Below are 24,899 nucleotides of genomic sequence, written 5' to 3'. Positions count from 1 at the left end.
TATCTTTATAGATTATAAGCTACTCAGAGGACTAAATCCTAAATGCTTTCATCCCATGATACTCTTAAATTAAAAAAAAAAAAAATTAAGTTCAGGTTCGAATTATATTAGGAAGGCAAGAATGAAAATATATAACCTGATATGGAAATCATGTGTGCTGTCTACCAATTATTTTCAGTTCTCCTCCTGGGCATATCATAGTATTGTACTAACCTGCTTCCCTTAAAGGTCACAGGGCCATCACTTGCTTTGGCCAGAGATGCATGAACAAAAGTATTATGTCTTACCTCTAGGTGGAAGCTCTAAGAGCCAGTTCGTGATTCGCCGTGTTTTCTCCCCTGTAGCATGGGGAACAACATGTAGGATGGTGGTTGCTCTGTCACCTAAGGTCTCTGAGTCATTACAATGAAAAGAGCTCCCTTTCTGAATGGACAGGAGCCATAGGTGAGAATTTGGGGGGTTATTTGTTATCACAGACATTTCTCTGCTATCCTGACGCATTTGGAAATTTTCAGATTTCCATCAAAATTACTACCTGCTGGGATGTCTGGCTGGATCCATCTGTAAAGTGTCTGACTTCAGCTCAGACACTTGTTAGCTCTGTGCTAACATCTCAGAGCCCGGATCCTGCTTCAGATTCTCTGGGTGTCTCTCTCTCTCTCTCTGCCCCTCCCCCGCTCACTCTCTGTCTCTAAAAGAGTCTCTCAAAAATCAATAAAACATAGAAACAATTGTCTCTCAAAAATCAATAAAACATAGAAAAAAATTTTTAATTAATTTTTAATTAAAATTAATTTAAAAATTAATTAAATTAAATTAAATAAATAAATCAATTAAAATTAATTAAATAAATTAATTAAATTAAAAATTTAATTTCACCTGCTTAGGTGAACCACAAAAGAAGAAAGAAAGAAAGACAAAAAGAAAGAAAGAAAGAAAGCCAATGTCACAGAAAAGTAGGAAGGACAGACATACCAAAGATAATAAAGAAAACAAGTTGAAATTCTTCCCACCGAATAGATAAAAATAGAAGTTTAGATTCAAGAGTTCCAAGCTTTACATGACCTTCCCAAAAATAGATTCTTGATAAACACTAGTCCAAGTTTATTATAAATCATTTGTTTGAAGTTTTAAGCTAAAACACTAAAATTACATGAGTTGCATACTGATACAAGCAACAAAATATACACATGTTTAATCTCATACAGTGCAGCACATATGAAGAACACAAAATATATTTATTCACATCACACGTTGCGTCTACTGTTAAAATGCATCAGTAACAAGTTGAAGTCCAACATTATTTACCAGGTGGTAAAATATTCTGACACCAGCTGAAGAAGCAAGAAAATGTCCATTCCCATCCTTCATCTTCTGACCTTAGTTTATTAATTTGGAGCAATGATGGCAATACAGGTGAAACTAGCAGCAGGTTTCATAAAAAGTTCGTCTATGTATTTAGCAGGTGCTCTTATCTGGGTTCTAAATTCAGAACAGACACAATACTAAAGCAGCTTTTTCTTTTGCAGACTGAAAATGAGCAAACAAGACCATTTATTCCATAAGACGTGTGTGTGTGTGTGTGTGTGTGTGTGTGCACACGCGCACACACGTGTATGCACGCACACATGTGTTAGCTTTTGGGTTAACTTCAGCAATACAGACTGTATTGCACTTCAGCAATACAAACAAGTAGAAGCAACTTTTGGCCTTTAGGAAAAAATTTAGAAATTTCTGTCACCTAGTTAAAGCCTCAGTAAAACGTGTGATGCGTTGAGATGCACCTACAACTAATTATGAGTGAGTATTATCTGTCTTTGTATCATAATCATAAAAACCCACATGCCATTGGCTTTTTTGGCTCATTTTTTAAAGTCACTAAAAAAAGAAAAAGCCTGTCATTTGCAAGCCATTTTCCCAGAATAAAATAATTTCCCAGAAATAATAAGATCAAATATTATGTGAAGTTGCTTCGATACTACTTTACCCAATAAGAAGGGAAAGTCAGTTATTCTGGTAATCTAATTATACATTTTTAAGTTATACATTTTATAAGTTTTAAACAGAGCTTAAAATTTCAAAATTGGTTAACCTTTTGACCACTATTTGTGCTATTTATTTCCACTCATCTTAATAAATGTACTTTCACATTAAACATTTATATGAAAGTTATCGATGGATGCTACATTCTATTATTCAACTTAGGATGCCAAACTACACTGAAATATATATAATAACAGGGATAAAATTCTGAAATCAGATATATGCATATTATCGTGTTCACTTTATTTCATTTTCCTTGAACAAAAAGCCTAAAACAATGTAAATGCATATTCTTTTATTTTATTTCTTTTTCAGTTTTTGGTGTCTATTTCTTGGGTTTAACATCATTATAAAACCAACTTAGTTGCCCTAAACCTACACTCAGATAATACACATAATCCTTCCAGGATATGCAGAGAGTGACTCACCTGTCATTCCCTAACACCTTCCACACCCATGCATTCCCACATATGGTAATGTCACAAATTCTCTTCAATACAGATACACATGGCCAGGGTTACATCATGGCAATAGAGCAACCATTATGCCATTTACTTAGAAGCCTTAAGGAGAAGAGGCCTGGAATCCTGAGTCACAACACATGGAAGTGTTTGCTACAGCATCCTATCCAGCATGAGGAGGAAGGATGAAATTTTGCTTCCTCGTGCCTCAGTTCCCAGGAAACCAACATTCTCTTAAGTAGCTATGGGAAACAAATGTCTCCTCTAAACCATCTAAAAGTTCCAGGCTTTAAGTGCTCTTGAAACACGAGAACATTCATGTAATGTAATCAATCAAAAATTGCAATGGCTTTTTTAAAGTATATACACTGGATATTTAAATATATATATATATTTAAATTATATATATATATATAAATTATATATATATATAAATTATATATATATATCAAAATAACCAATATGTAACTGTCATTTGAAACAAAATGCACAAAAACTTTGCAATTCCATGCTTATTTTGCATCAAAAAATTCTTGTCTGCAATTCAACTGACAAGTATTTACTGAGCATGTTCTATGTGTTCTATATATAAGAATAACCTTTGTGTTACCCATCATTTACTGGTCTTAAACAAAGAATATCATGTGCCTTTTTGTGTGTGTTGGGGAGCGTGTTTCCTTTCTTTGAATTCACTGGAAAAAGTAGTTTCCTTTAAACCTTTAATGAGACTATTTGCTTCATTTCTTTTAATTTGTTCATAAGAATTTACCAAAATTCACAAAAGCTAACAACTTCCAATGTAAATTACCAGCCAAAAGCAAAAACTTGTGAATATAATAATTTAAGTCTAGCTGAACCACACAGATTTCCTGGGGAATGTGAAATCAGTCTCACAGAGAAGGTTAGTTTTAAAATGGACCACAGTTAATGAAGGCAAAAAATTCTTTTACAGAAATACATTTCCTTACTATGAAACAGAACTGTCTACCCTATGTTCTGATGGCCCCAGGACATTTTGAATGATTACTAAAATTTGGGGGGTTGAATTATACAAACAAGCAAAGAAGTCTAAAGTATTACTGGGAAATTTGGGGAGAGATCATCATCCCCTGATCTCTTGGTCAACCATAATAATGATTTCCAAATGCCTGACTAATTGCCAATTTCCCCTTGACACAGGTAGCACAGGCTTTAAAGATGCCATCTTAGAGATTTAATGAACCAGCTTTCAACAGAAATTTCTCATATGCTTGTGTGTGTGTGTGTGTGTGTGTGTAGAAAGCACAAGTAAGCTACAGATAGTCTTTGAATATTATATATACATTGTGTTTCTTTTGTTCTCTGATACAAAAATGAGAGCTCAAAGTAGAGCTCCTTTGCCAACATTCTTTGTACCTATCACTGGGCAGAGTTTCTTAGGATCTGCTACACTGCAAATTACCTGTTTATGTGCTGACATAGAGCCTTTGTTTCTCTAAAAACTACTTACTGTGCACTAGAATTTTCAGAGAAAAAGGAGATTGCTTGAAAACCGTGCAAATCTATAGCTTGCCAAAAAAAAAAAAAAACCCAGAAAACAAAAAACAAAACAAAACAAAAACCTTCAAACAACAATTTACCTCCATAGTAAAACATGCAAGCAGTCATGTTTGTCAAAATGACAAGGATAGGCTCATTCTATAGAGGCTCGCCAAGTCAGGCAACCTGACAGCCACACCTGGTGTAAGAGAGGTCATTATAACTATAAGCCACAGTGACTCCCATGTGACATGACCATACATATATAGATAGAAGCAACATAATGAGGGGTGTAACAGACCAGATCAAACAGTGAGGGTGCTCCCCTTCATTGAGCCTCGTTTATAAGGAACAGTTGCAGAGCAGTGACCCCCAAATCAGCCATTTCACTGTGAAGGTAAGTATTGAGATGTTCTTTGTCAGATAGGCTGAGTCAATGCTTTAGGTTTCAACACAGTCACTCATTCCAAAAGTGTAAATAACATAAATAAGCTCAATTTTTTTTTTCAATTTGACTCTCCCATGGAATTATCCCATCGTGTTTACCTCCAGTTGACAAAAACAAGTGAAAAGATGTAATTATACAGTTAATTTAACAAATTTCAAAAGCCGAGTCTGACAAAAGTGCCCCCAAACTAACTGCTGAGGTCTGAATTTCCCTGTTAGGCTTTCTATTTCTAGCCAATTAACTAAATACTGACGACGCTTTTAATTTTGTCTTAGACCTACACTGACTTACTGTTCTATTAAACTAGGTGCTCGCTGATTTGTTTTCTCTGCAACTGGTGACTCAGAAATAGCAGCAACCTTTAAGGAATTTTTAATGGAGCTGAGCTCCCAAACATGCAGGCTGATGATATGCACTCCACAGCAGCGTCTGGCGAGTTTGTAGAGGTTCCTAAGGACTGCCTTCCGTAGCAGAATATACACCCAGGGATCTAAAATTTGATTCCACGTTGCCATTCGAAGAGCAAAAAGCGTGGTTTCACAAGTCTCCAGAGAATGATTTCCATTTATTCCAATGTTGGCCATTGTCACCTGAGAAACAAACAAAATAACAAAATCAGTTGATACAGGCATTTTCTTAGTCATATAGTTGTTTAGCTTAACTAGCTAGGCTACAGGGCATCCATTTCATTTTCCACAAAGTGATGTTATTTTGCAAAATACTGACAGAAAAAAATGAACAGTAGCAAAAACACTGATGTAGACATCTGGATCCTTTGAGTTCAAATTGACATTAGAACTACAACAATGATAACTTATTTGGCAAGTCAAATGTACACAAATAGAATGACCTAAGAGAGGACAAAAAATGAGACCAGGAACAGACCTTTTCTTACTTTTGGGAATAGTAAGTTCAAAGCCAACATGGAAGTTTCAATGAAAAAAACTAAAGTTTATTTATGTAAACCAATTAAAGTTCAGATAAACTAAAGTGTAGATAAACTATAGATAAGAGGTTCTTAAAATTAATTTAGAGCATCTGATACAATTTGCACATGGAAATGGTATTGTTCTGGAATGTTACTTTTAGAATTTTCTGCTTTGTAACCACAATACCGGTAGCTTTCTTCTTATTTCTTATTCCCTTCTCTGATTCCTCACCCTCGCTTCAACTTGGCTAAAATATTCCAAAAATGCAATGGAATTTTCTAAGGGTTCTGAGGAAATGAGTCCCCTCTATACTACCACTTGGTCAACAATAACAATGTAGATTTTGGCCTCATGTATTCATTTCCTGACCTCCCGTGATGTTAAAGAGATCGTTTTGTGGAATAAGTTCCATAAATGGCCCCAGCTACATGTCAGAACTGGTCCAATCACTGAGCCCAGCTTTGACTTCCAAATAAACAGTTGCAGAACAGACAAACAAGAGGGATTTGAAAAACCTTGGCTATCAGAAAGAAAGAAAGAAATAAAGAGAAAGAGAGAGAGAGAGAAAGAAAGGAAGGAAGGAAGGAAGGAAGGAAGGAAGGAAGGAAGGAAGGAAGGAAGAAAGAAAGAAAGAAAGAAAGAAAGAAAGAAAGAAAGAAAGAAAGAAAGAAAGAAAATGAAGCAAAGGTGAAACTGAAAAATTAAGGGAGGGTCAGACCACTACACCACCAGCATTAAGAGAGGGTATAACAGGGGCGCCTGGGTGGCGCAGTCGGTTAAGCGTCCGACTTCAGCCAGGTCACGATCTCGCGGTCCGGGAGTTCGAGCCCCGCGTCGGGCTCTGGGCTGATGGCTCAGAGCCTGGAGCCTGTTTCCGATTCTGTGTCTCCCTCTCTCTCTGCCCCTCCCCCGTTCATGCTCTGTCTCTCTCTGTCCCAAAAATAAATAAATGTTGAAAAAAAAAATTTAAAAAAAAAAAAAAAAAAAGAGAGGGTATAACAAAGCCTAAAACCCAAATGAAAAGAAAATCGTCTTTCTTGTCTTCTTAATGGACCATTATCAGAAAGAAATGACTTAATTTGGCCTGATATGAATGGTTGAAGGATGAACGTCCCTCATCCAAACCTTCATTACCTACACGACAAAGTACAAACTCCTTATCTGGCTGGCTCCTTGATGATACATCTGAAGTCTGCTGCAATTTTATATGCTATGCTCCAACTGCTGTGAAGTCCTCACCTGTCCCAGGAGCACCCTGCCCTTCTGAGCTTTGGCTTGTGCAACTCTATTTTAAACTCCTATGTCCCCTTTCTCTGCCTGATAAACTCCAATCCATCCTTGAAGCCCCATGGAAAATGAGCTCATCTCCATGACATTTTCCCCAACTTTATCAAGATGAATTAGCTCCAAGATGAGTTGCTCCTTCTTCTGTGCTATCACAACCCCCTGTCCATAGCCAATTATATCTCTTACCACACTGTGTGATAATCATGCATTTATCTCTATTATCTGTAAGCATCTCTTCTTTTTTTTTCTAATATCCAGTACAAAAGCTGACACCTAGAACGTACTCAGTATTAGAATGAATAAAATTGTATTATTTTCTATTCATTGAGGCTATTTCTAGAAGTACAGCAAAATACGTGATCAACCATCATAACCAACTAATATTTTGAGGCTTAAATGTTTCTGGAAGTTTTAATACAACAGCATCCACTAGTGAAGGATTCCAAAATGCTTTATTGTCACTCAAAGGAACAGGATCTTGCATTCCATGCTAATTCCTTGGGAAATGGCTCTTTCCTTCTGGGTTCATTTCCTAGGGGAATAATGTATCAAACGTTAGACCTAACCATTCTGTAGCTAAATAAGGCCAACCAAGTTTCAACGTAGAAAAAAAAATCACAGTCCTTGGGATGTCTAGGTGACTCAGTTGGTTAAGCGCCTGACTTTGGGTTAGGGTTAAGGTTTAGGGTTAGGATTAGGGTTAGGTCATGATCTCACAGTTCATGAGTTCAGGCCCCTCATCCAGCTCTGTGCTGACAGCTCAGAGCCTGGAGCCTCCTTCATATATGTGTCTCCCTCTCTCTCCCTGTCCCTTCCCCACTCTAACTCTGTCTCTGTCTCTCTCTCAAAAGTAAAAAGATTGAAAAAAAATGGAAATAAAAAGAAAAAAAATAAAAATAAAAATCCTCATCCAATAAGTACCTGGGTCAAGTATAGGCTCTTATGTCACTGTTCCCCAAGTTATCCAACAGCATAGAACAAATAAACCTTTATGAGCCTAGTTCCTCTTAGAAGAAAGCAGGGCCAAGACTCAGGTAGTTGGATTGAGATATTTTCACTATATATTTTTTCTTTACTAATCAAATATTTATTGATTATCTGCTATGGGCCAGGCAAGGATGGAGTGGCATACAAGTAGACGTGTGCCTGCCTCCCACGGAATTTGCAATCTATTTGCTGGGGTTTGGGAGATGGGGAGTTGGCTCAGGGATGAATGAATAAGTATTTCTCTTGCCTTGTGAGTATTAAATGAATGTATTTTCTATTAATGATTAGATATGTTCCTAGGAATCTCAGAGCCCAGACAAGACACTGGGAACAAAGTTGGGAACAAAGATGCTTCATGTAATTGCCTAGAACAGCTGGGCCTTGTTTAGAGACATTCAAATTAAAAACACCTGAATAACATGACACGTGCTTCTCGAACTCTCCTCTCTCCTTGCAGTGTGGTCACCAGCTGTGCAAAGACATTGTGGCCTCGGCTAGCGGAAGTATATTAATATATTTATTAGCATATTATTGAAAATTCAGGACAACCTAAGTAACCCACAAAAGATAAATTATGGTAATTTTATGTGATGGAAAAATATGTAAGCATTAATGTTTGTGATCCAGAGTTAAATTTTTAAAAAGCAAGTTACTAAACTGTATCAACTAAGTAATCCCAATTTTGGAGGAAAAAAAAAAACAAAACCAAATATTTAATTTTGCAAAAGTGTAGAAAAAAGACTAGGGTGCATATCAGTATTTCAATTGGTTATATCTAGATAGTAGAATTACAGATAATTTTGATTTTTGCCTTTGGTTAAGCACTAATTTACTAATATTTTAGGTAGATCATGCATTGCTTTTGTAATTCATGCATTTTCCAAGTAATTAGTTGAAATATACTCTTGTACTAAAGAATCAGAACTTATGTGGATTATTTATGTATGTCTGTGTGTATGTGAATGAGGTGCCAGAGAATTGCCTGAACAGGGCAAGACCTGATGACACTGACAGGAGAAGTGTGGGGGCTAGGAAGTGAATGAGGAAGTATGCCATGTTCTGTCATGTCTGGGCTGTGTCTGTCAATAGTCACCTCATAATCCTTGAAAGACTTCTTCTCTGGTCAGCCCACCCAAACGGATTCCAGAGAGCTGTGTACAGATTAGATTCTCATTACACACTCCACCTTTCATCTAATTTCCAAGTGCTATCCATCACATGGAACTAGAGGAATATTATGTGTTATTTTTCTAAAATATCTTCCTTTGAACCTTGACATGTTCATCTTGACTTAGAATTCTGAGAAATGGACAGGGCCAAGTGTTTGCATATTCTATGGAAAAACCAACTGATTACCATGATCCCTCTAAACACTCCACACTAAGATGAAAGACAAATAATGAAGTCAAAGAAGTATATGGGGGGGAGGGATTATGTTCACTGCTGGTTGCAAAAACCAAAATAGATAGATGGTGGAATAAATCATCCATTCATTTGGACCATGTAATACAATTATATGAATTGTTAAGGTCACCGAAATTAATAAATCTGCCAGGCTATTTACTCATAGATAACAGTTTTATTCTGGAAGCTATTTTATCATCCTCTACTGTAAGTCTATGTATCTTTGGGCCACTATCAGGACCCCAGTGGCTGTTCACAGTTAAAAGCAATGGTAAATTCAAAAATCATGCTTCCTTTCCTCTGAGCAATTATAAAAGTAAATTAATCTAGATCTCACATATATATGGAATTTAAAACAAACAAACAACAGCAACAACAACAATAAAAACTAACTCACAGATACAGAGAACAGACCAGTGCTTGCCACAGGTGAGGGAATTTTGTAGTGATCTTAACTAGACTTATTGTGGTGATCATTTTGCAATATACGCAAATATCAAATCATTATGTTGTAAACCTGAAACCAATATAATGTTATATGTCAGTTTTATCTCAGTTTTTTTAAATAAGTAAATCCATCTAGCAGGGATTAGCTTTTGAGTGTTTACTATATCCAGGTATTGTGCTAGATAGTAGTGATGCAGAGATGAATATTTATAGAGAAATCCCATCTAACATATATTTTGCTTATGAATCTAGTTTTTACTTCTGTCTCTCACACCAAAATGAAATCTTCTAGAAAGCATATATTTTTCTTTGGTTGGTTCTCTGTTGTATCCCCAGCACCTGCCATACAGTAGGGCAGTCGGTATTTGTTGAATGCATTAAATGAAGGATGTCCCTATGAGGAGAGCCCAACGAGAAAGCAGACGTTATAATGTCGTAGTGTAATACAGGCATGTAAAAGATGCCATAGGCAGGGCTATTTACTGACATGTGAGCTCAGATGCGGTCATTGGAAATTATAACATTTTGCAATCTTCCCAGTATACCACAACTATAGTTATCCATACTTGACTAATTTTGAATTCATGGTGATTCTGCTGCAGTTTGTCAAAATTTTCTTTGTCACTGGTTTTTAAGGAAATTTAAATGAATACATAATCAAAACCATTTCTGGTGGGATGTCCAACTTCTTTAGACAGCAAACCATTTTCTAGAATTTTATCATCTATTTGCATATGAACAATGTCTATGACAATTATACAGGGTTCTCATCTAGTCCCTGAAGCAGGTGTTTTCACACGTAATTATCTTATTCCAAGAAGCAGACCATAACTTCCGTCCTTTCTGTCATCACAGAACACCAGTTCAGGGACAGTTTCTTTGAGGAATGATAGTGTATACAGAAGTACAATCCACTGATTACAAGTTACTGTCCCTTATAATATTATCAACCAAACACTGATCTTTAGGTCTGGCACTTGAATAACCACAGAGATAGGGGATAGGTGTGAATATGCAATTACAATCCAGCCTTATTGGATGACAAAAAAAAGTTCCATCTGTAAGCTTTACCAATGGACCATTCCATTCTATCTCCATGTTTGAGAAGTTCAGCTTATGTTATTTGGATGACTAGTGACTATAAAGAACTAGGTAAAGATAATGGATTTTTAAGTGCCACAGCACCTAAGAGTATCTTCAAAGGAGAAATTCCATTTAATTCAATTGTAATCGCAATTTTGGAAAAGGAAAATCATATAAGTTACTGAATCTGTCTCAACTAAACGGGTGACTTTTAGAGTTAAATATATTTGTGGTGATTTAACCAGATAGCATTTATTCTGGAACTAGAATAGTATTGTATCTCTACAATAGTGACTACAAGAGCCTTCAGGGGAAAAAAAAAAAACAAACTACTCTTGTGCAAATCTAGAAAAATAGGTTTAAAAAAACTGTCAGAAACAGAAACATAGAAGCTCTAACAGGATACTTCTTTACAACTATGAATTTTTTCCATACTTAAATTTACACCATGTAAACTTTTACACCATTAAATATAGAAGGTAGCAATATTTCAGTCATTTCCCATTTACAGACTGCTCATTGAAATTTTTTAAACAGTATTTTGCACATGATAGATGATTTAGAGATAAGTAAAACTAGAATACTACAATAGGGAGAGGACAAAAGCGTATGGTATTTCTTATACCCCAACTGTAGAACAGCTACAAAATGTTGCCACCCCCAAAGTACAGATCAGTGCTGCAAAATACAAACATTTGTGCAGATTAAATTTTTATTTTCTACTTGATTTGTTGACAGAAGATTAACAAGCGGCACCTGGATGGCTCGGTTGGTTGAGCGTCTGGCTCTTGGCCTCAGCTCAGGTCATGAGCTCATGATTCGTGAATTCGAGCCCTGAGTCAGGCTCCAGGCTGATAGTGTGGAGCCTCCTTGGAATTATCTTTCTCTCCCTCTCTCTCTGCTTCTCCCCTTCTCTCTTTCTCTCTCTCTCTTTCTCAAAATAAATAAGTAAATGTAAAAAAAAGAAGATTAACCAAAGACCCAGTCAACAGCACATTCTTGCGCCTGCCTAAAGACTTACAAAGTTGTAAACAAATGAGAGAACAGGGAGTGCTGTATAGATATTGCCCCCTTTGGAATGGGTGCAATCCCAACCATAATACCCATAATACTTCACATGCATCCTTGCTCCTTCACATCAGCTGAAGAAATGATGTGTAAAATGAGCAATGGGAAAAATTTTTAACTAAACAGTACACAGAGACCAAAAAAAAAAAAAAAAAAATGTGTGCTACCTGAAAAATCCAAAAGCTCATCTCTCTAAAGAAGATTCAGTTGTAGAACCCATGTATTTTCATTTGCTATTGCAGTCTCTTCTCCAAGGTCTGCATCATTTTTTAAGTCTGTTAGTGGGAAGATTTATACCAGACGCCCGAGGTATAACTGTCCATGTCGTCCTTGGCTGTTAGTACTCACAAAAGAATGCTGTAATTTCTTCTTCTGATACTTTTTAAGGGAATAAAACAGTCATTTATCCCAAAACACCAAATATCACAAAATTTAAAATAAATAAAATTTATATATCAGTTATGTCACAGGTGATCATGTCTTTAAGAAAAAATATAGAAAATGTAAAATAGGGGTCTGGGTGGCTCAGTCAGTTAAGCATCTGACTTCGGTGCAGGTCATGATCTCACAGTTCACGGGTTTGAGCCCCGAGATGGGGCTGACACCTCAAGGTGCTGACACCTTGGAGCCTGGAGCCTGCTTCAGATTCTGTCTCCCTCTCTCTCTGCCTCTCTCTCTCTGTCTCTCTCTCTGTCTCTCTCTCAAAAATAAATAAACATTAAAAAAATTTTAAGTAAAAAAAAAGAAAATGTAAAATAAATACAATCAAAAGATATGCTCTAGAGACCAAAGAGATTGTACTGAGCTATAATAAAAGTAAATTATTCATAACTGAATGAAAACCAACTACCCAGTTAAGAGAACATCCTTATTACAAACTGCAGACCCCTCATAGAACTTGACCATTATCAAAACCCAGGCTGGCACTAGTCCATAAGGACTGGTCATTCCAGCAGTGATGGGATCCTGGATCATGGGAAAGACACAAAGTCTCCTCTAAACCAGAACATGCCACCTAGGAGTGAGACATAGCCATGAATACTAACAACAGAAACTAAAACTGAGTATTTCCCTGTGCTAGGAAAGCTCTTTTGATATACAGGTCATATCATCTTCCTAACAACCCTGTGACCTGTGTATTGTTATCTGCATCTTACAGATAAGGAAAGTATGGTCCGGCAAGATAAGAGACCCAACCATGGTAAGCGTCAGAGCCTGAATAAAAGCCTGTCCAAGGCCTGTCTTCTTAATTACTACCTCCAGGCTCTGCAGCTTACTAGCTCAATCCTCTGACCAAACTTCACCCAGGAAGAGTAGACGAAGCCTCCTCAGGACTGGGACACACTCAGGAAGGCACTTGCCTGAAGGAACAGAGACCTCACAGCAACCATGCCAAGGAAAGGACGCCGTTAGAATCTGTTTCAGCATCAAGAAAAGTGCCTTTCCTGGCCTTGTTCCTGCCACTTCTTCTGCCAACATCCCCATCCACCTTGAGGCAGTGGTGGGGATAGGAGAAAACAATGCTGAATTAAGGCCCTGCTCCAATCATAAAAATGCCTTAAGAAGTCCTTCTCTTTCTCCCTTCAGATTAACACAGATATACACACCTTGCCCCTGAGATAGGACAAGGATGACAAGGCAGAGGCTGGTAAACAAGATTCCAGATTGATGTCTCCTAGTCAGAGGGGTCCAGGGAATTCCGTTCAAAATTCTTGGCCCAAAGCTAGAGATGATGTAGAGGGCACAATTACGTGTTCACGGGATCACTACCACCAAGACGCAAGTTCATACTTCAGAAAGAAAAGCAGGAATGTCACTGAAAGGATTCTAAGAGCAAAGGCAAACAAAATCTGCTTTGCTTATTATATACACAGAACTGTCTACATCACTTCACATGAAAAGACAGAATCACAAAATCTTAGAGAAAGCAGGAAACCTTCCTTCATCTAGTCCAATCCTCTGTATAAAGTGGAAATTCCTTGCAGGTGTCTTTAAGCATCTGGTGGAGAAGACTCACCCCTACTCATGAGAGAATCTCTTCCATTTAAACTGTGTGAGTTGCTGAATATTCTCTATTATCATGAGCTGAAATTTATGTATTCTAGGTTTGGTTTCCAGAGCACCATAGGATAAGTGCTGTCAGCTTTTCACAACTTTTATAAATAACACTTTTATCTATTTCTCCATTTCTTCTACTGCTCCTCATACAACATGGCTTGAAAATGCCTGGCTATCCACCTCTTATACCTGAGTTTCTCAATCTTCCTTTAAAAAAATGCACTGGTTGGAAGCAAAATTAACACTTTCTTATACAGTCCGACAAGTACAGAGCTCAGGGGAACAATCGCTTCTTGAAATCTGGAGAAACCACTCCTATCTGTGCCTCCAGGATTATGTCAGCCAGCTTCCCCTTGTGAACAGATCCTGGCTCATTACAGGAAACAAGCTTCTTACTTACTAAAAGTACTCCTAATGAATATGTGGAGCAAGACAACCATCATATTTCCCTGCTTGCTTCCAAATTATTCAGGCTTATATGTAAGGATGTATAAATATTTAGACATGGGGGAAAGCTCTCAGTTTTTCTCCATTGAGGATGATATTAGCCTTGGGTCATTCATATATGGCTTTTATGATCTCAAGGTATGCTCCTTCGATCCCTATTTTCTTGAGGGTTTTTATCAAGAAAGGATGCTGTATTTTGTCAAATGCTTTCTCTGCATCTATTGAGAGGATCATATGGTTCTTGTCCTTTCTTTTATTGATGTGATGAATCATGTTGTTTTGTGGATGTTGAACCAACCCTACATCCCAGGTATAAATCCCACTTGGTCGTGGTGAATAATTTTTTTAATGTATTGTTGGATCCAGTTAGCTAATACCTTGTTGAGGATTTTTGCATCCATGTTTATCAGGGAAATTGGTCTATAGTTCTCCTTTTTAGTGGGGTCTCTGTCTGATTTTGGAATCAAGGTAATGCTGGCTTCATAAAAAGAGTTTGGAAGTTTTCCTTCCATTTCTATTTTTTGGAACAGTTTCAAGAGAATAGTTGTTAACTCTTCCTTAAATGTTTGGTAGAATTCCCCTAGAAAGCCATCTGGCCCTGGACTCTTGTTTTTTGGCAGATTTTTGATTACTAATTCAATTGCCTTACTGGTTATGGGTCTGTTCAAATTTTCTATTTCTTCCTGTTTCAGTTTTGGTAGTGTATATGTTTCTAGGAATTTGTCCATTTCTTCCAGATTACCCATTTTATTGGCATATAATTGCTCATAATATTCTATTCTTGTTTTTATTTCTGTTGTGTTCGTTGTGATCTCTCCTCTTTGATTCTTGATTTTATTTATTTTGGTCCTTTCCTTTTTCTTTTTGATAAAACTGGCTAGTGGTTTATCAATTCCCATTTATAGTTGCACCAAAACCCATAAAATACCTAGGAATAAATCTAACCAAAGAGGTGAAAAATCTATTCACTATAGAAAACTATAGAAAGCTTATGAAAGAAATTGAAGAAGACAGCAAAAAAAATGGAAAAAGATTCCATACTCCTGGATAGGAAGAACAAATATTGTTAAAATGTCAATACTACCCAAAGCAATCTACATATTCAATGCAATCCCTATCAAAGTAACACCGGCATTCTTCACAGAGCTAGAACACATAATCCTAAAATTTGTATGGAACCAGAAAAGACTCTGAGTAGCCAAAGCAATCTTGAAAAAAGAAAACCAAAGCAGGAGGCATCACAATCCCGGACTTCAAGCTATACTACAAAGCTGTACTCATCAAGCCAGTATGGTACTGGCACAAGAACAGACACTCAGATCAATGGAACACAATAGAGAACCCAGAAGTGGACCCACAAACGTATGGGCAGCTAATCTTTGACAAAGCAGGAAAGAATATCCAATGGAATAAAGACAGTCTCTTCAGCAAGTGGTGCTGGGAAAACTGGACAGCGACATGCAGAAGAATGAACCTAGATCGCTTTCTTACACCATACCCAAAAATAAACTGAAAATGGATGAAAGACCTCAATGTAAGACAGAAAGCCATCAAAATCCTCGAGGAGAAAGCAGGCAAAACCTCTTTGATCTTGCCCGCAGCAATTTCTTACTCAACACGTCTCTAGAGGCAAGGGAAACAAAAGCAAAAATGAACTACTGGGACCTCATCAAAATGAAAGGCTTCTGCGCAGCGAAGGAAACAATCAGCATAACTAAAAGGCAACCAACAGAATGGGAGAAGATATTTGCAAATGACATATCAAATAAAGGGTTAGTATCCAAAATCCATAAAGAATATATCAAACTCAACACCCAAAAAACAAATAATCCAGTGAAGAAAGGGCAAAAGACATAAATAGACGCTTCTCCAAAGAAGAAATCCAGATGGCCAACCAACACATGAAAAAATGCTCAACCTCACTCATCATCAGGGAAATACAAATCAAAACCACAATGAGATACCACCTCACAGCTGTCAGAATGGCTAACATGAACAACCCAGGCAACAACAGATGTTGGCGAGGATGCGGAGAAAGAGGGTCTTTTTTGCACTGTTGGTGGGAATGCAAGCTGGTGCAGCCACTCTGGAAAACAGTATGGAGCTTCCTCAAAAAAATCAATGGATGAATGGATAAAGAAGATGTGGTATATATATACAATGGAGTATTACTCGGCAATAAAAAAGAATGAAATCTTGCCATTTGCAACAACGTGAATGGAACTGGAGAGTATTAGGCTAAGTGAAGTTAGTCAGTCAGAGAAAGACAAAAATCATATGACTTAATTCATATGAGGACTTTAAGGGACAAAACAGATGAACATAAGGGAAGGGAAACAAAAATAATATAAAAACAGGGAGGGGTACAAAACAGAAGAGGCTCATAAATGTGGAGAACAAACTGAGGATTACTGGAGGGATTGTGGGAGGGGGATGAGCTAAAGGGGTAAGGGGCACTAAGAAATCTACTCCTGAAATCATTGTTTCATTATATGCTAATTTTTATGTGTATTTAAAAAAATATGGGGCGCCTGGGTGGCGCAGTCGGTTAGGCGTCCGACTTCAGCCAGGTCATGATCTTGCGGTCTGTGAGTTCGAGCCCCGCGTCAGGCTCTGGGCTGATGGCTCAGAGCCTGGAGCCTGTTTCCGATTCTGTGTCTCCCTCTCTCACTGCCCCTCCCCCGTTCATGCTCTGTCTCTCTCTGTCCCAAAAATGAATAAATGTTGAAAAAAAAAATTTAAAAAAATAAATAAATAATTAAGTCAAATCAAATAAATAAATATTTAGACATAAATATGCACAGTTATAGCACATATCTGTGGCTATCCTAATGGATTTGTTTTGTGGTATAATACCCAGTTCTGGAGCTTCCAATGTCAACCCCGTGGTAGGACCTCTGTATATGCTCTTTGATCCACTAGCATGATGTCTCTCAAACCGACACCTGCCCTCTCTTGTTCGGTGTCTGATCACTTAAAAACCAGACCATTATGTTGTAGGCTCCTAACTTATCCTGCAGACACAATGTAATTATTCATTTATCTTATTTCAACTTGTTCATTTTATTTGTCAAATATTTCATAAATGCCACAACAGGTCATTTTCCCTGTCCTTCCCTCACCAGGCAGGACCTGTCTAAATCCTCCCACCTTTCCTATCCAATCTTCTCTGGGAAGTCTTTCCTAAATCACTCTATGGCTTGTACTCTCTCATTCTACATTCCCATTATGCTCTCACCATCCCACTGGTACCATGTGTAAAATATAACCAAATCAAGTCAGCATAATAGCCCTTCAATTATACTGTAAATGCCTTGTATCTTTAACTTTCTCAAATCCTTCTCCTCTACTTTTGACAGGATAATTGGGGAAAAGACTCCCACAGTTGAGATGAGAAAGACAAGAAAAAACAGGTAATTCTGAGCACAGAATTTTGGAGGGTTAAGCAGAAAGTAGGTCAGGCAGTCCCAGATCCAAGAAGTCAAGGATTTACTGAAAAATAAGAGAAGTAAATGAAAGCTTATGTGGACTTGTGTCTCAAAGAATGCCTCAGGCTCTCTGACCATTCGTCTATAGCTTACCCAGAGCACCCATGTATTTGAGACTAAAAGAGCCTGGTACAATTAAAGTTAGTTTTAAATTTTTAATTATTTTGGGGCACCTGGGTGGCTCAGTCGGTTAAGTGTCCGACTTCAGCTCAGTTCATGATCTCACGGTCCATGAGTTCGAGCCCCGCATCAGGCTCTGTGCTGACAGCTCAGAGCTTGGAGCCTGTTTCAGATTCTGTGTCTCCCTCTCTCTCTCTCTGGCCCTCCCCGACTCATGCTCTGTCTCTCTCTCAAAAATAAATAAAAATTTTTTTAATTAAATTTTTAATTATTTTAACGTTTATGTTGAGAGAGAGCATGAGTGGGGAAGGGCAGAGGGAGAGGGAGACAGAGAATCCCAAGCAGGCTCCACACCATCAGCACAGAGCCCAATGCAGGCCTCGAACTCAAGAACCAGGAGATCATGACCAGACCAAAATCAAGAGTTGAACACTTAACCTACTGAGCCACCCAGGAGCCCCAATTTTTTAATTTTTTTTCAGGGGATTAACCAAACATTCCCCCGGAAGCCTTTACGGTTCAGAGAAATGTCCCTCATCCTCTGGTCAAATTGAGAATCATTGCAGAGGGTAAAGAAGCAGGGCAGATGCAGAGATTCCCACCTTGGCCAGACCCCAGGAGGGTTTGGGGGCCTGGGGAAGGGCAAGGGGGTACATTCAAAATGCTACACCAGAGACTTCTCTGTCTTAGAGGTCCTGACTAAAGGGCTTCTGCCATCCCTGCACCTCCTGCATCAGCTGTTAAATCAAACTCGCTGACTAATCAATGAGTTTGATCTAACTTGAGAGAGGCTTTGGCCCACCTACAGCTGGCCATTGACAGCTCCAGCCACAGGGGGCTGCAGGAAGACCAAACTAGTGTCCACTGGGGTGACTTAGGTGCCGTAGGAATGATGGGATTCCTTTGCCCCAACGTGTCTACAAGAAAGGAGAGAAAGGGAAAGGAAAAGTCCTGTTGGCACTTTATATATTTTAACTATTTCATCCTCACAAAACTCACACGGATTGTTACTATTTTTCTGATAGTGCAGATAAGAAAACAAAATCAGAGAGACATTAACTTGCCAAGTTCACACTGCTGGTTGGTGGAAGAGGCAGGATTTAAACCCAAGTCTGGGGCACCGGGGTGGCTCAGTTGGTTAAACGTTCGACTTCAGCTCAAGTCATGATCTCGCAGTTCACGGGTTCATGTCCTCATCGGGCTCTGTCCTGACAGCTCGAGCCTGGAGCCTGCTTGGGATTCTATGTCTCCCTCTCTCTCCACTCCCCTGCTTATGCTCTGTCTGTCTGTCTCTCTTTCTCTCTCTCTCAAAAATAAATAAGTAAACATTTAAAAAAATGTTAAACCCAAGTCTATCTGGCTTCAAAACTTATGATCTTTAATAAACCATTTCCAGTAATGAAACCAATAATTGTATGATACATTTATGAACAAGATGATAAAAAGAAAACAGTAACAAACACTTATGAGTACTTACTATGTTCCAGGCACTGTCTTAACATATTTTGCATCTATCATCATATTTAATCCTGTTACCAGTCCTTGAAGAAAGCAGTGTTATCTCTATATGAAGATGAAGGAGCTGAAGCTTGGAGAAGTGTAGTAACTTGCCCAAGGTCATGGCACTAAAATGTAATAGTGTCAGGATTTGAAGAGTTGCAGATGGTGAGTGAGGATGAACGTGTTGGTCTCCTTGGCATTCACAGATCTCATTTTGAACTCACTAGGTTCCTATCTCTTTCTGTCCATATCTAGTGTTCTTTCTAGCCGATTCTGTGGTAGGGACCCCTCCCTAAGGAGAGAAAAAAAGGGAGAGAAAACTTCAAGGTAAGCTGGCTAGGTGCCTACGTGACAACATCCCTCAGGACCTTATAAACTGAGACTACTTTATCAGACTACGTGTTTGTGTGTGTTACCATATATGTGAGACAAAGAAACAGAAAATGTATAAAAAACTATGCCACGTAACGTTTGGTGCTCAGTTTTTCGGGTACGAACACAACTAAGCGGTGCTGGCATGAATGAAGTTGCTTCCTGGAAATTAAAAAGCCGCAGTGTCATGACTCTCTGTGTGAGAATCCTGCTACAATTCTAGCACTCTCTCACTCAGTATTTCTATTAATGCATTTCACTAATATCTTTTGTGAAAATCAGGAACATATGCTATTAAATACTTTGCTCCAAATCTCTTATGCCCATAACAACAGATGTAAGTGACAGGTAGGGTCATGTACCACAGGTGGATTATGCTTTAAACATTGGCAATGATAGACACTTAAGACATTTTCATCCTAATCAAGAATTTTTTATCTAAAATGTCAGAACTAAAGTAATTATTAGCAACTAATGTGTGAGTTAAAGAGAAAAGACCTAGTTGGAAATTAGTGGTAGTATTGGAGGCACACTGTTTCAGGAACGAAAAACTACTCTGACTGTTGGCAAAACTGTTTCAATAGCAAATGCAGACTGCAGCAGTAAGGTGATTCAGCAAATGTCTGCTCTGAAGCATACCATGTTTTTCCAAAGAGATGTTTCCAACTGGCAAAGTTAGTTTATTATTACAGAAGTTCAGAAAGATTTTCTGACGCACTCTAAGTTCTGGGACCATAATTTGCAAGTTAATGACAATTTTTAACGAAATGAGTGTGCTTTTAAAAATAAAAAGATATCCATTGTCTATTCTTCAACTGTCTCAGAAGCAGATACTACAGCTCCATCTACTCCAGAAAGAGAAAGATTTAATCTGTCTTGTGGACTTCTTTATCCCCAGAGCCACACTCGATACTTGGTACATAACAGGCACTCAATAAATACCAAATAAAGAAATAAATAAATTAGAAATTTTAGGGTCCATGGAGGTCCATGATTATTACTGCACACTGCGGGGCACATAGTGGGCGACTAATTGTTAATTGGCATACTACCTTCTCTATAACTCACAAAGCTATTCCAATTTACTTCAGTGGCTACACCACCATTATAAATGAATAGCTAACATTCATAAGGTTCATGATACCGTTATGTTCAACCTCCAATAGAGGACAGATTTAATGAGTTGTGGGGTCTTAAGTGAGGGTGAGGGGAGATCTTTCAAAAAAAATTTTTTTAAGTTTATTTATTTGAGACAGAGAGTAGGGGAGGGGCAGAGAGAGAGGGAGAATCCCAAGCAGGCTCCACACTGTCAGCACAGAGCCCAATGCAGGGCTTGAACTCACCAACCACGAGATCATGACCTGAGCCAAAACTAAGAGTTGGACGCTTAACGGACTGAGCCACCCAGGTTCCCCGAAGGGAGATCTTTTTAAATTCATTTTATTTTACTTATTTACTTACTTATCTATTCTGGTAAGAGACAAAGTTATTTAAAGTGGTAAAATTGGGCCTTGAAAGTTTAACATAAGTATGTCACTGATGTATATCTTTGGTATGATTTTAGGGATGCAATTATGATGACATGTTTACATTTCATTAATCGTTACTTCCCTAAGACTTCAAAAAGTCAATCATTTACTGCCTTATCAGTATAATAATAATAATAACAATAATAATAATAAATTTCACTAAATTCTTTTGTTAGTTACAGTTAGTACTGAGGGACCAGCAATCATTGTCTAAAAATCAAACTTACTAAAATATGAAAGCTTACTGCCTTTATGCCATTTAAATTTCCCATTGCTTTTTCAGAAATCACAAAAACTCAACTTTTAAATAAAAAGAACCATTTTACAATGCAGAATATACAGTCATTAGGTTGAGCTGATCTTTCTGGAAAAAAAATTACTGATTGCCTAAAAGTTCACAGTTGCTAGTAAAAATCTGTATATTAGCTGCCTCTGTAGCTGAAGACTATGGCTTGTATGAAAGTGTAAGAAAACTTTTGAGAATGTGTCAAAGTGGTCTGCGGGAAAGGACACATCAGCCATGCTATCATTTATCCTTAACAAGGGATTCACAGTCCTGCCAGACCTGGCTTTTATGAAGTAGATTGAGTCCACCATCTATTTTTTGGATAAGTCCTGGTTATTTCTTCCATGAGCACAAGTGCATTCTATCCCCTTTAATGTGTTACTGTAACCCTTCCATGAAATGTTTCCTAATTCACTACTGACCCCAAACTTTTGCTTCACTGAAGGCAGCTCATTCCTGTTCCTCTCACAGATCACAATGCCTGTCATGAATATTTCCTTGCTGTGCTACTGACTAAGATATTGTTTACTGCCTCACTTGTAGCTTGCTCACCAATTATATACGTGGTGATCTCATTCTTTTTATTCGTCCAATCCTGAGGACCTCTATTATAAAAAGCCCATGACTTGGCTTCATTCCAATAAAATCACTGGTGTTCTTGCCCTGCACCACGTTGTTCAGGAAGATCTGTACGTAAAACTGTTTGGGACCCTAGATATCTGTGGCAAATGGGGTGTTGGGCTTATACAAGTTATACGTGTCAATTTATACCTCACATCTGCATCATTCCTGCTGACAAATGACACCAAACAAAGCAAAAGACAAAAGCGCCAGCACATGTCTAGTAGGATTCAATCATCTCATGTAAGACTATCTCTAGAAATGAGTCATGCCCATAGAGGAGGTTCAGGAATGCTCCTGCATCCTAGGATCTCAGTATAGTGTTGGCTTGATGCTACATTAACCCTATACTTCAGTAGCCTCTCAGAAAAAAAAGTATCAGTTTGTCTTCAATTTTCTGTCACTTGAATAGGATATCGCTTTCAAATACAGGTCTAGCAATAATGTTCTAGTTCCAATGAATAACTTAAATTATGTATAGTTCTTGTAGTACAGAGCAGGACCTGGGTGGGTTTTTTTTTTAATTTGTTTGTTTTTGTTTTTTAAAGACATACTCTTCATCTGGTATAAATTAATCACAGTAACAAACCATGTCTCCTTGGTATAATCATTATGTGAAGAATTATTATATAAGCATATCACCAATTTCAGAAGACTGCTTCCAATTTACAACTATTGAATTGGAACAGTTTCTAAGATTCTAAAGCAACAAACAAAATATTGTTATACTGCTTTTAGTATTGTGGTATAATAAAGAATTTGGCTGGCCATTGTCCCTGATTCTTGGGAGGGAGCCTCTAAATCCTTGGAATTTCCTAACTGGTGGGTATGTCTTTACTATTTATGGTGGACCCCTCGAATCATGGGTGTTTATGCTCATTACGTGATTCCTGGTAGACACCTAGATAATTTCAGGATGAGGGCAGGCCATGCTGGAAAGACCCCTCATGTAGTTACAGATGGTCCCTAAATTATGATGGTCCAACTCATGATTTTTCAACTTTACAATAATACAAAAGCTGTACACATTCGGTAGAAACAGTATTTCAGATTCTGAATTTTGATCTTTTCCCAGGCTAGCCATATGCGGTATGATCCTCTCTTGTGATGCTGCGCAGCACGTGGCAGTGAGCCAAAGCTCCCAGTCAGCCACTCAACCACCAGGGTAAACAAAATGATACACTTATCACCCTTCTGTTCCATACAACTGCTCTATTTTTTTTAATTTCAGTACAGTATTCAATAAACTACAGGAGGTATTGAAGGCAATTATAAAATAGGTCGTATGTTAGATAATTTTGCCCAACTATAGGCTAATGTAATTGTCCTGAGCATGTTTAGGGTAGGCTAGGCTAAGTTATTATGGTCAGTAGGTTAGATATAGTTAAAGCATTTTGGGGGTGCCTGGATAGCTCAGTCAGCTAAGCACCCGACTCTTAATTTTGGCTCAGGTCATGATCTCATGGTTCGTGAGTTCAAGCCCTACACTGGGCTCTGCGCTGACAGTGAGGAGCCTGTTTAGGACTCTCTCCCTCTCTCTCTGCTCCTCTTCCACTTGTGCATTCTGTCTCTCTCTCTCCCTCTCTCCCTCCCCCCAACCAAGTAAAATAAACTTTAAAAAAAGGAAAAATGTTTTAAACACATGAAAGCATTTTTGACTTATAATATTCTCAAGTTACAATGGGTTTATCAGGACATAATCCCCTCCTGAGTTGAGTAAGATCTGTGGTGGGTTGAGGCTTTGAGCCATGAGAAATTGGCCTGACCTCCTGGAGATGGACACGATCGATGATTCAGTCACTCATGGGTAGGTAATGAAACCTGATGAAAGGTATCCTCCTTCATACCTTTCAGGTATGATAGGTAACTCCACAATAGGTACCTCCACATTAAAGGAGGTATCCTCTACAATAAAACTGTAATCAGGAGTATAGTATTTTCTGAGTTCTGTGAGTCATTCCAGAGAATTAACATATCTGAAGATGTAGTGGGTACTCCTGATTTTGTAGTCAGCTGGTCAGAAAAGCAAGGGGCCTGGGAATCCTCAGGCTTGCAGCTAGTGTCTGAAGTGAGGGCAATCTGGAGGGAGAAGGTGCCCCTAATCTGTGAGATCTGAAATAACTCCAGGCAGTTAGCATCAGAACCGCTTTGCAGGTACCTGGTAACATCTTTGAGCATGTCAGAGTAACAAAGTTAAGTAACACGGGAAGTATTGCAATAGCCCTGGACTGCTTCAGTTTAGGCATCCTGATATTGATCTTGCCAGTTGGAACTGCATACCATTTTCATACCATTAGGAAGCACTTGGGAGGATATGCATGAACTTTTCAATTAAGCCATCTGGTTAACCTAGGTATAGCTAGCAGTAAAAGAAAAAAAAATTTTTAAATAAATAGAAAAAATTCTCAGCATTTTGTTCCAAGTGTAGGGTTTTGAATGGAATTCAAAATCCAGTCCCAGGTTGGGACTGGAAAGAACCTTAAAATTGTGTAGCCTAATTTGTTCATTTCACAAGGACAAAAACAACTGAGGTGAGGGAGAAAAGTGATTTGCCCAACAGCTATTTTAACATCCAACTGGGACAAGATAAGATCTGTAGTATCTAAAATCATACTGTGATTCTTATCCTCCTGTGGTAACACATTGTTCAGGAACTAAGGCAGATAAATTCTAGTCAGGTTGCCTTGCCACTGAGACAGACAGAAAAAAAAAAATGGCACGCAGGATAATCAAATGCCATGTCTTTCTTCGGTTGATCATTAAAGTAGCACTTTTAACGTCTTCTTTACATTTCTGCTGACCT

The 24,899-nt window shown here is 38.1% G+C and overlaps 1 protein-coding gene across 1 annotated transcript in view; it reads right to left on the bottom strand.

Annotated features, from left to right (window-relative positions):
* Positions 1 to 1,080: 1,080 nt before the first annotated feature.
* PTGFR (prostaglandin F receptor) overlaps positions 1,081 to 24,899 on the bottom strand; it is a 51,332-nt gene continuing 27,513 nt past the window's right edge. Inside the window, exon 3 of the mRNA XM_045477970.1 lies at positions 1,081 to 5,060. Within this exon, the coding sequence (XP_045333926.1) occupies positions 4,758 to 5,060 (303 nt within the window). The 3' untranslated portion in view covers positions 1,081 to 4,757. The remainder of the gene's footprint in view (positions 5,061 to 24,899) is intronic.

This window comes from Leopardus geoffroyi, chromosome C1 (assembly GCF_018350155.1).
Source record: "Leopardus geoffroyi isolate Oge1 chromosome C1, O.geoffroyi_Oge1_pat1.0, whole genome shotgun sequence".
Lineage (NCBI taxonomy): Eukaryota > Metazoa > Chordata > Mammalia > Carnivora > Felidae > Leopardus > Leopardus geoffroyi.
The sequence above is the reverse complement of the archived record's forward strand: the minus strand, read 5'-3'. Positions and strand labels throughout refer to the sequence as shown.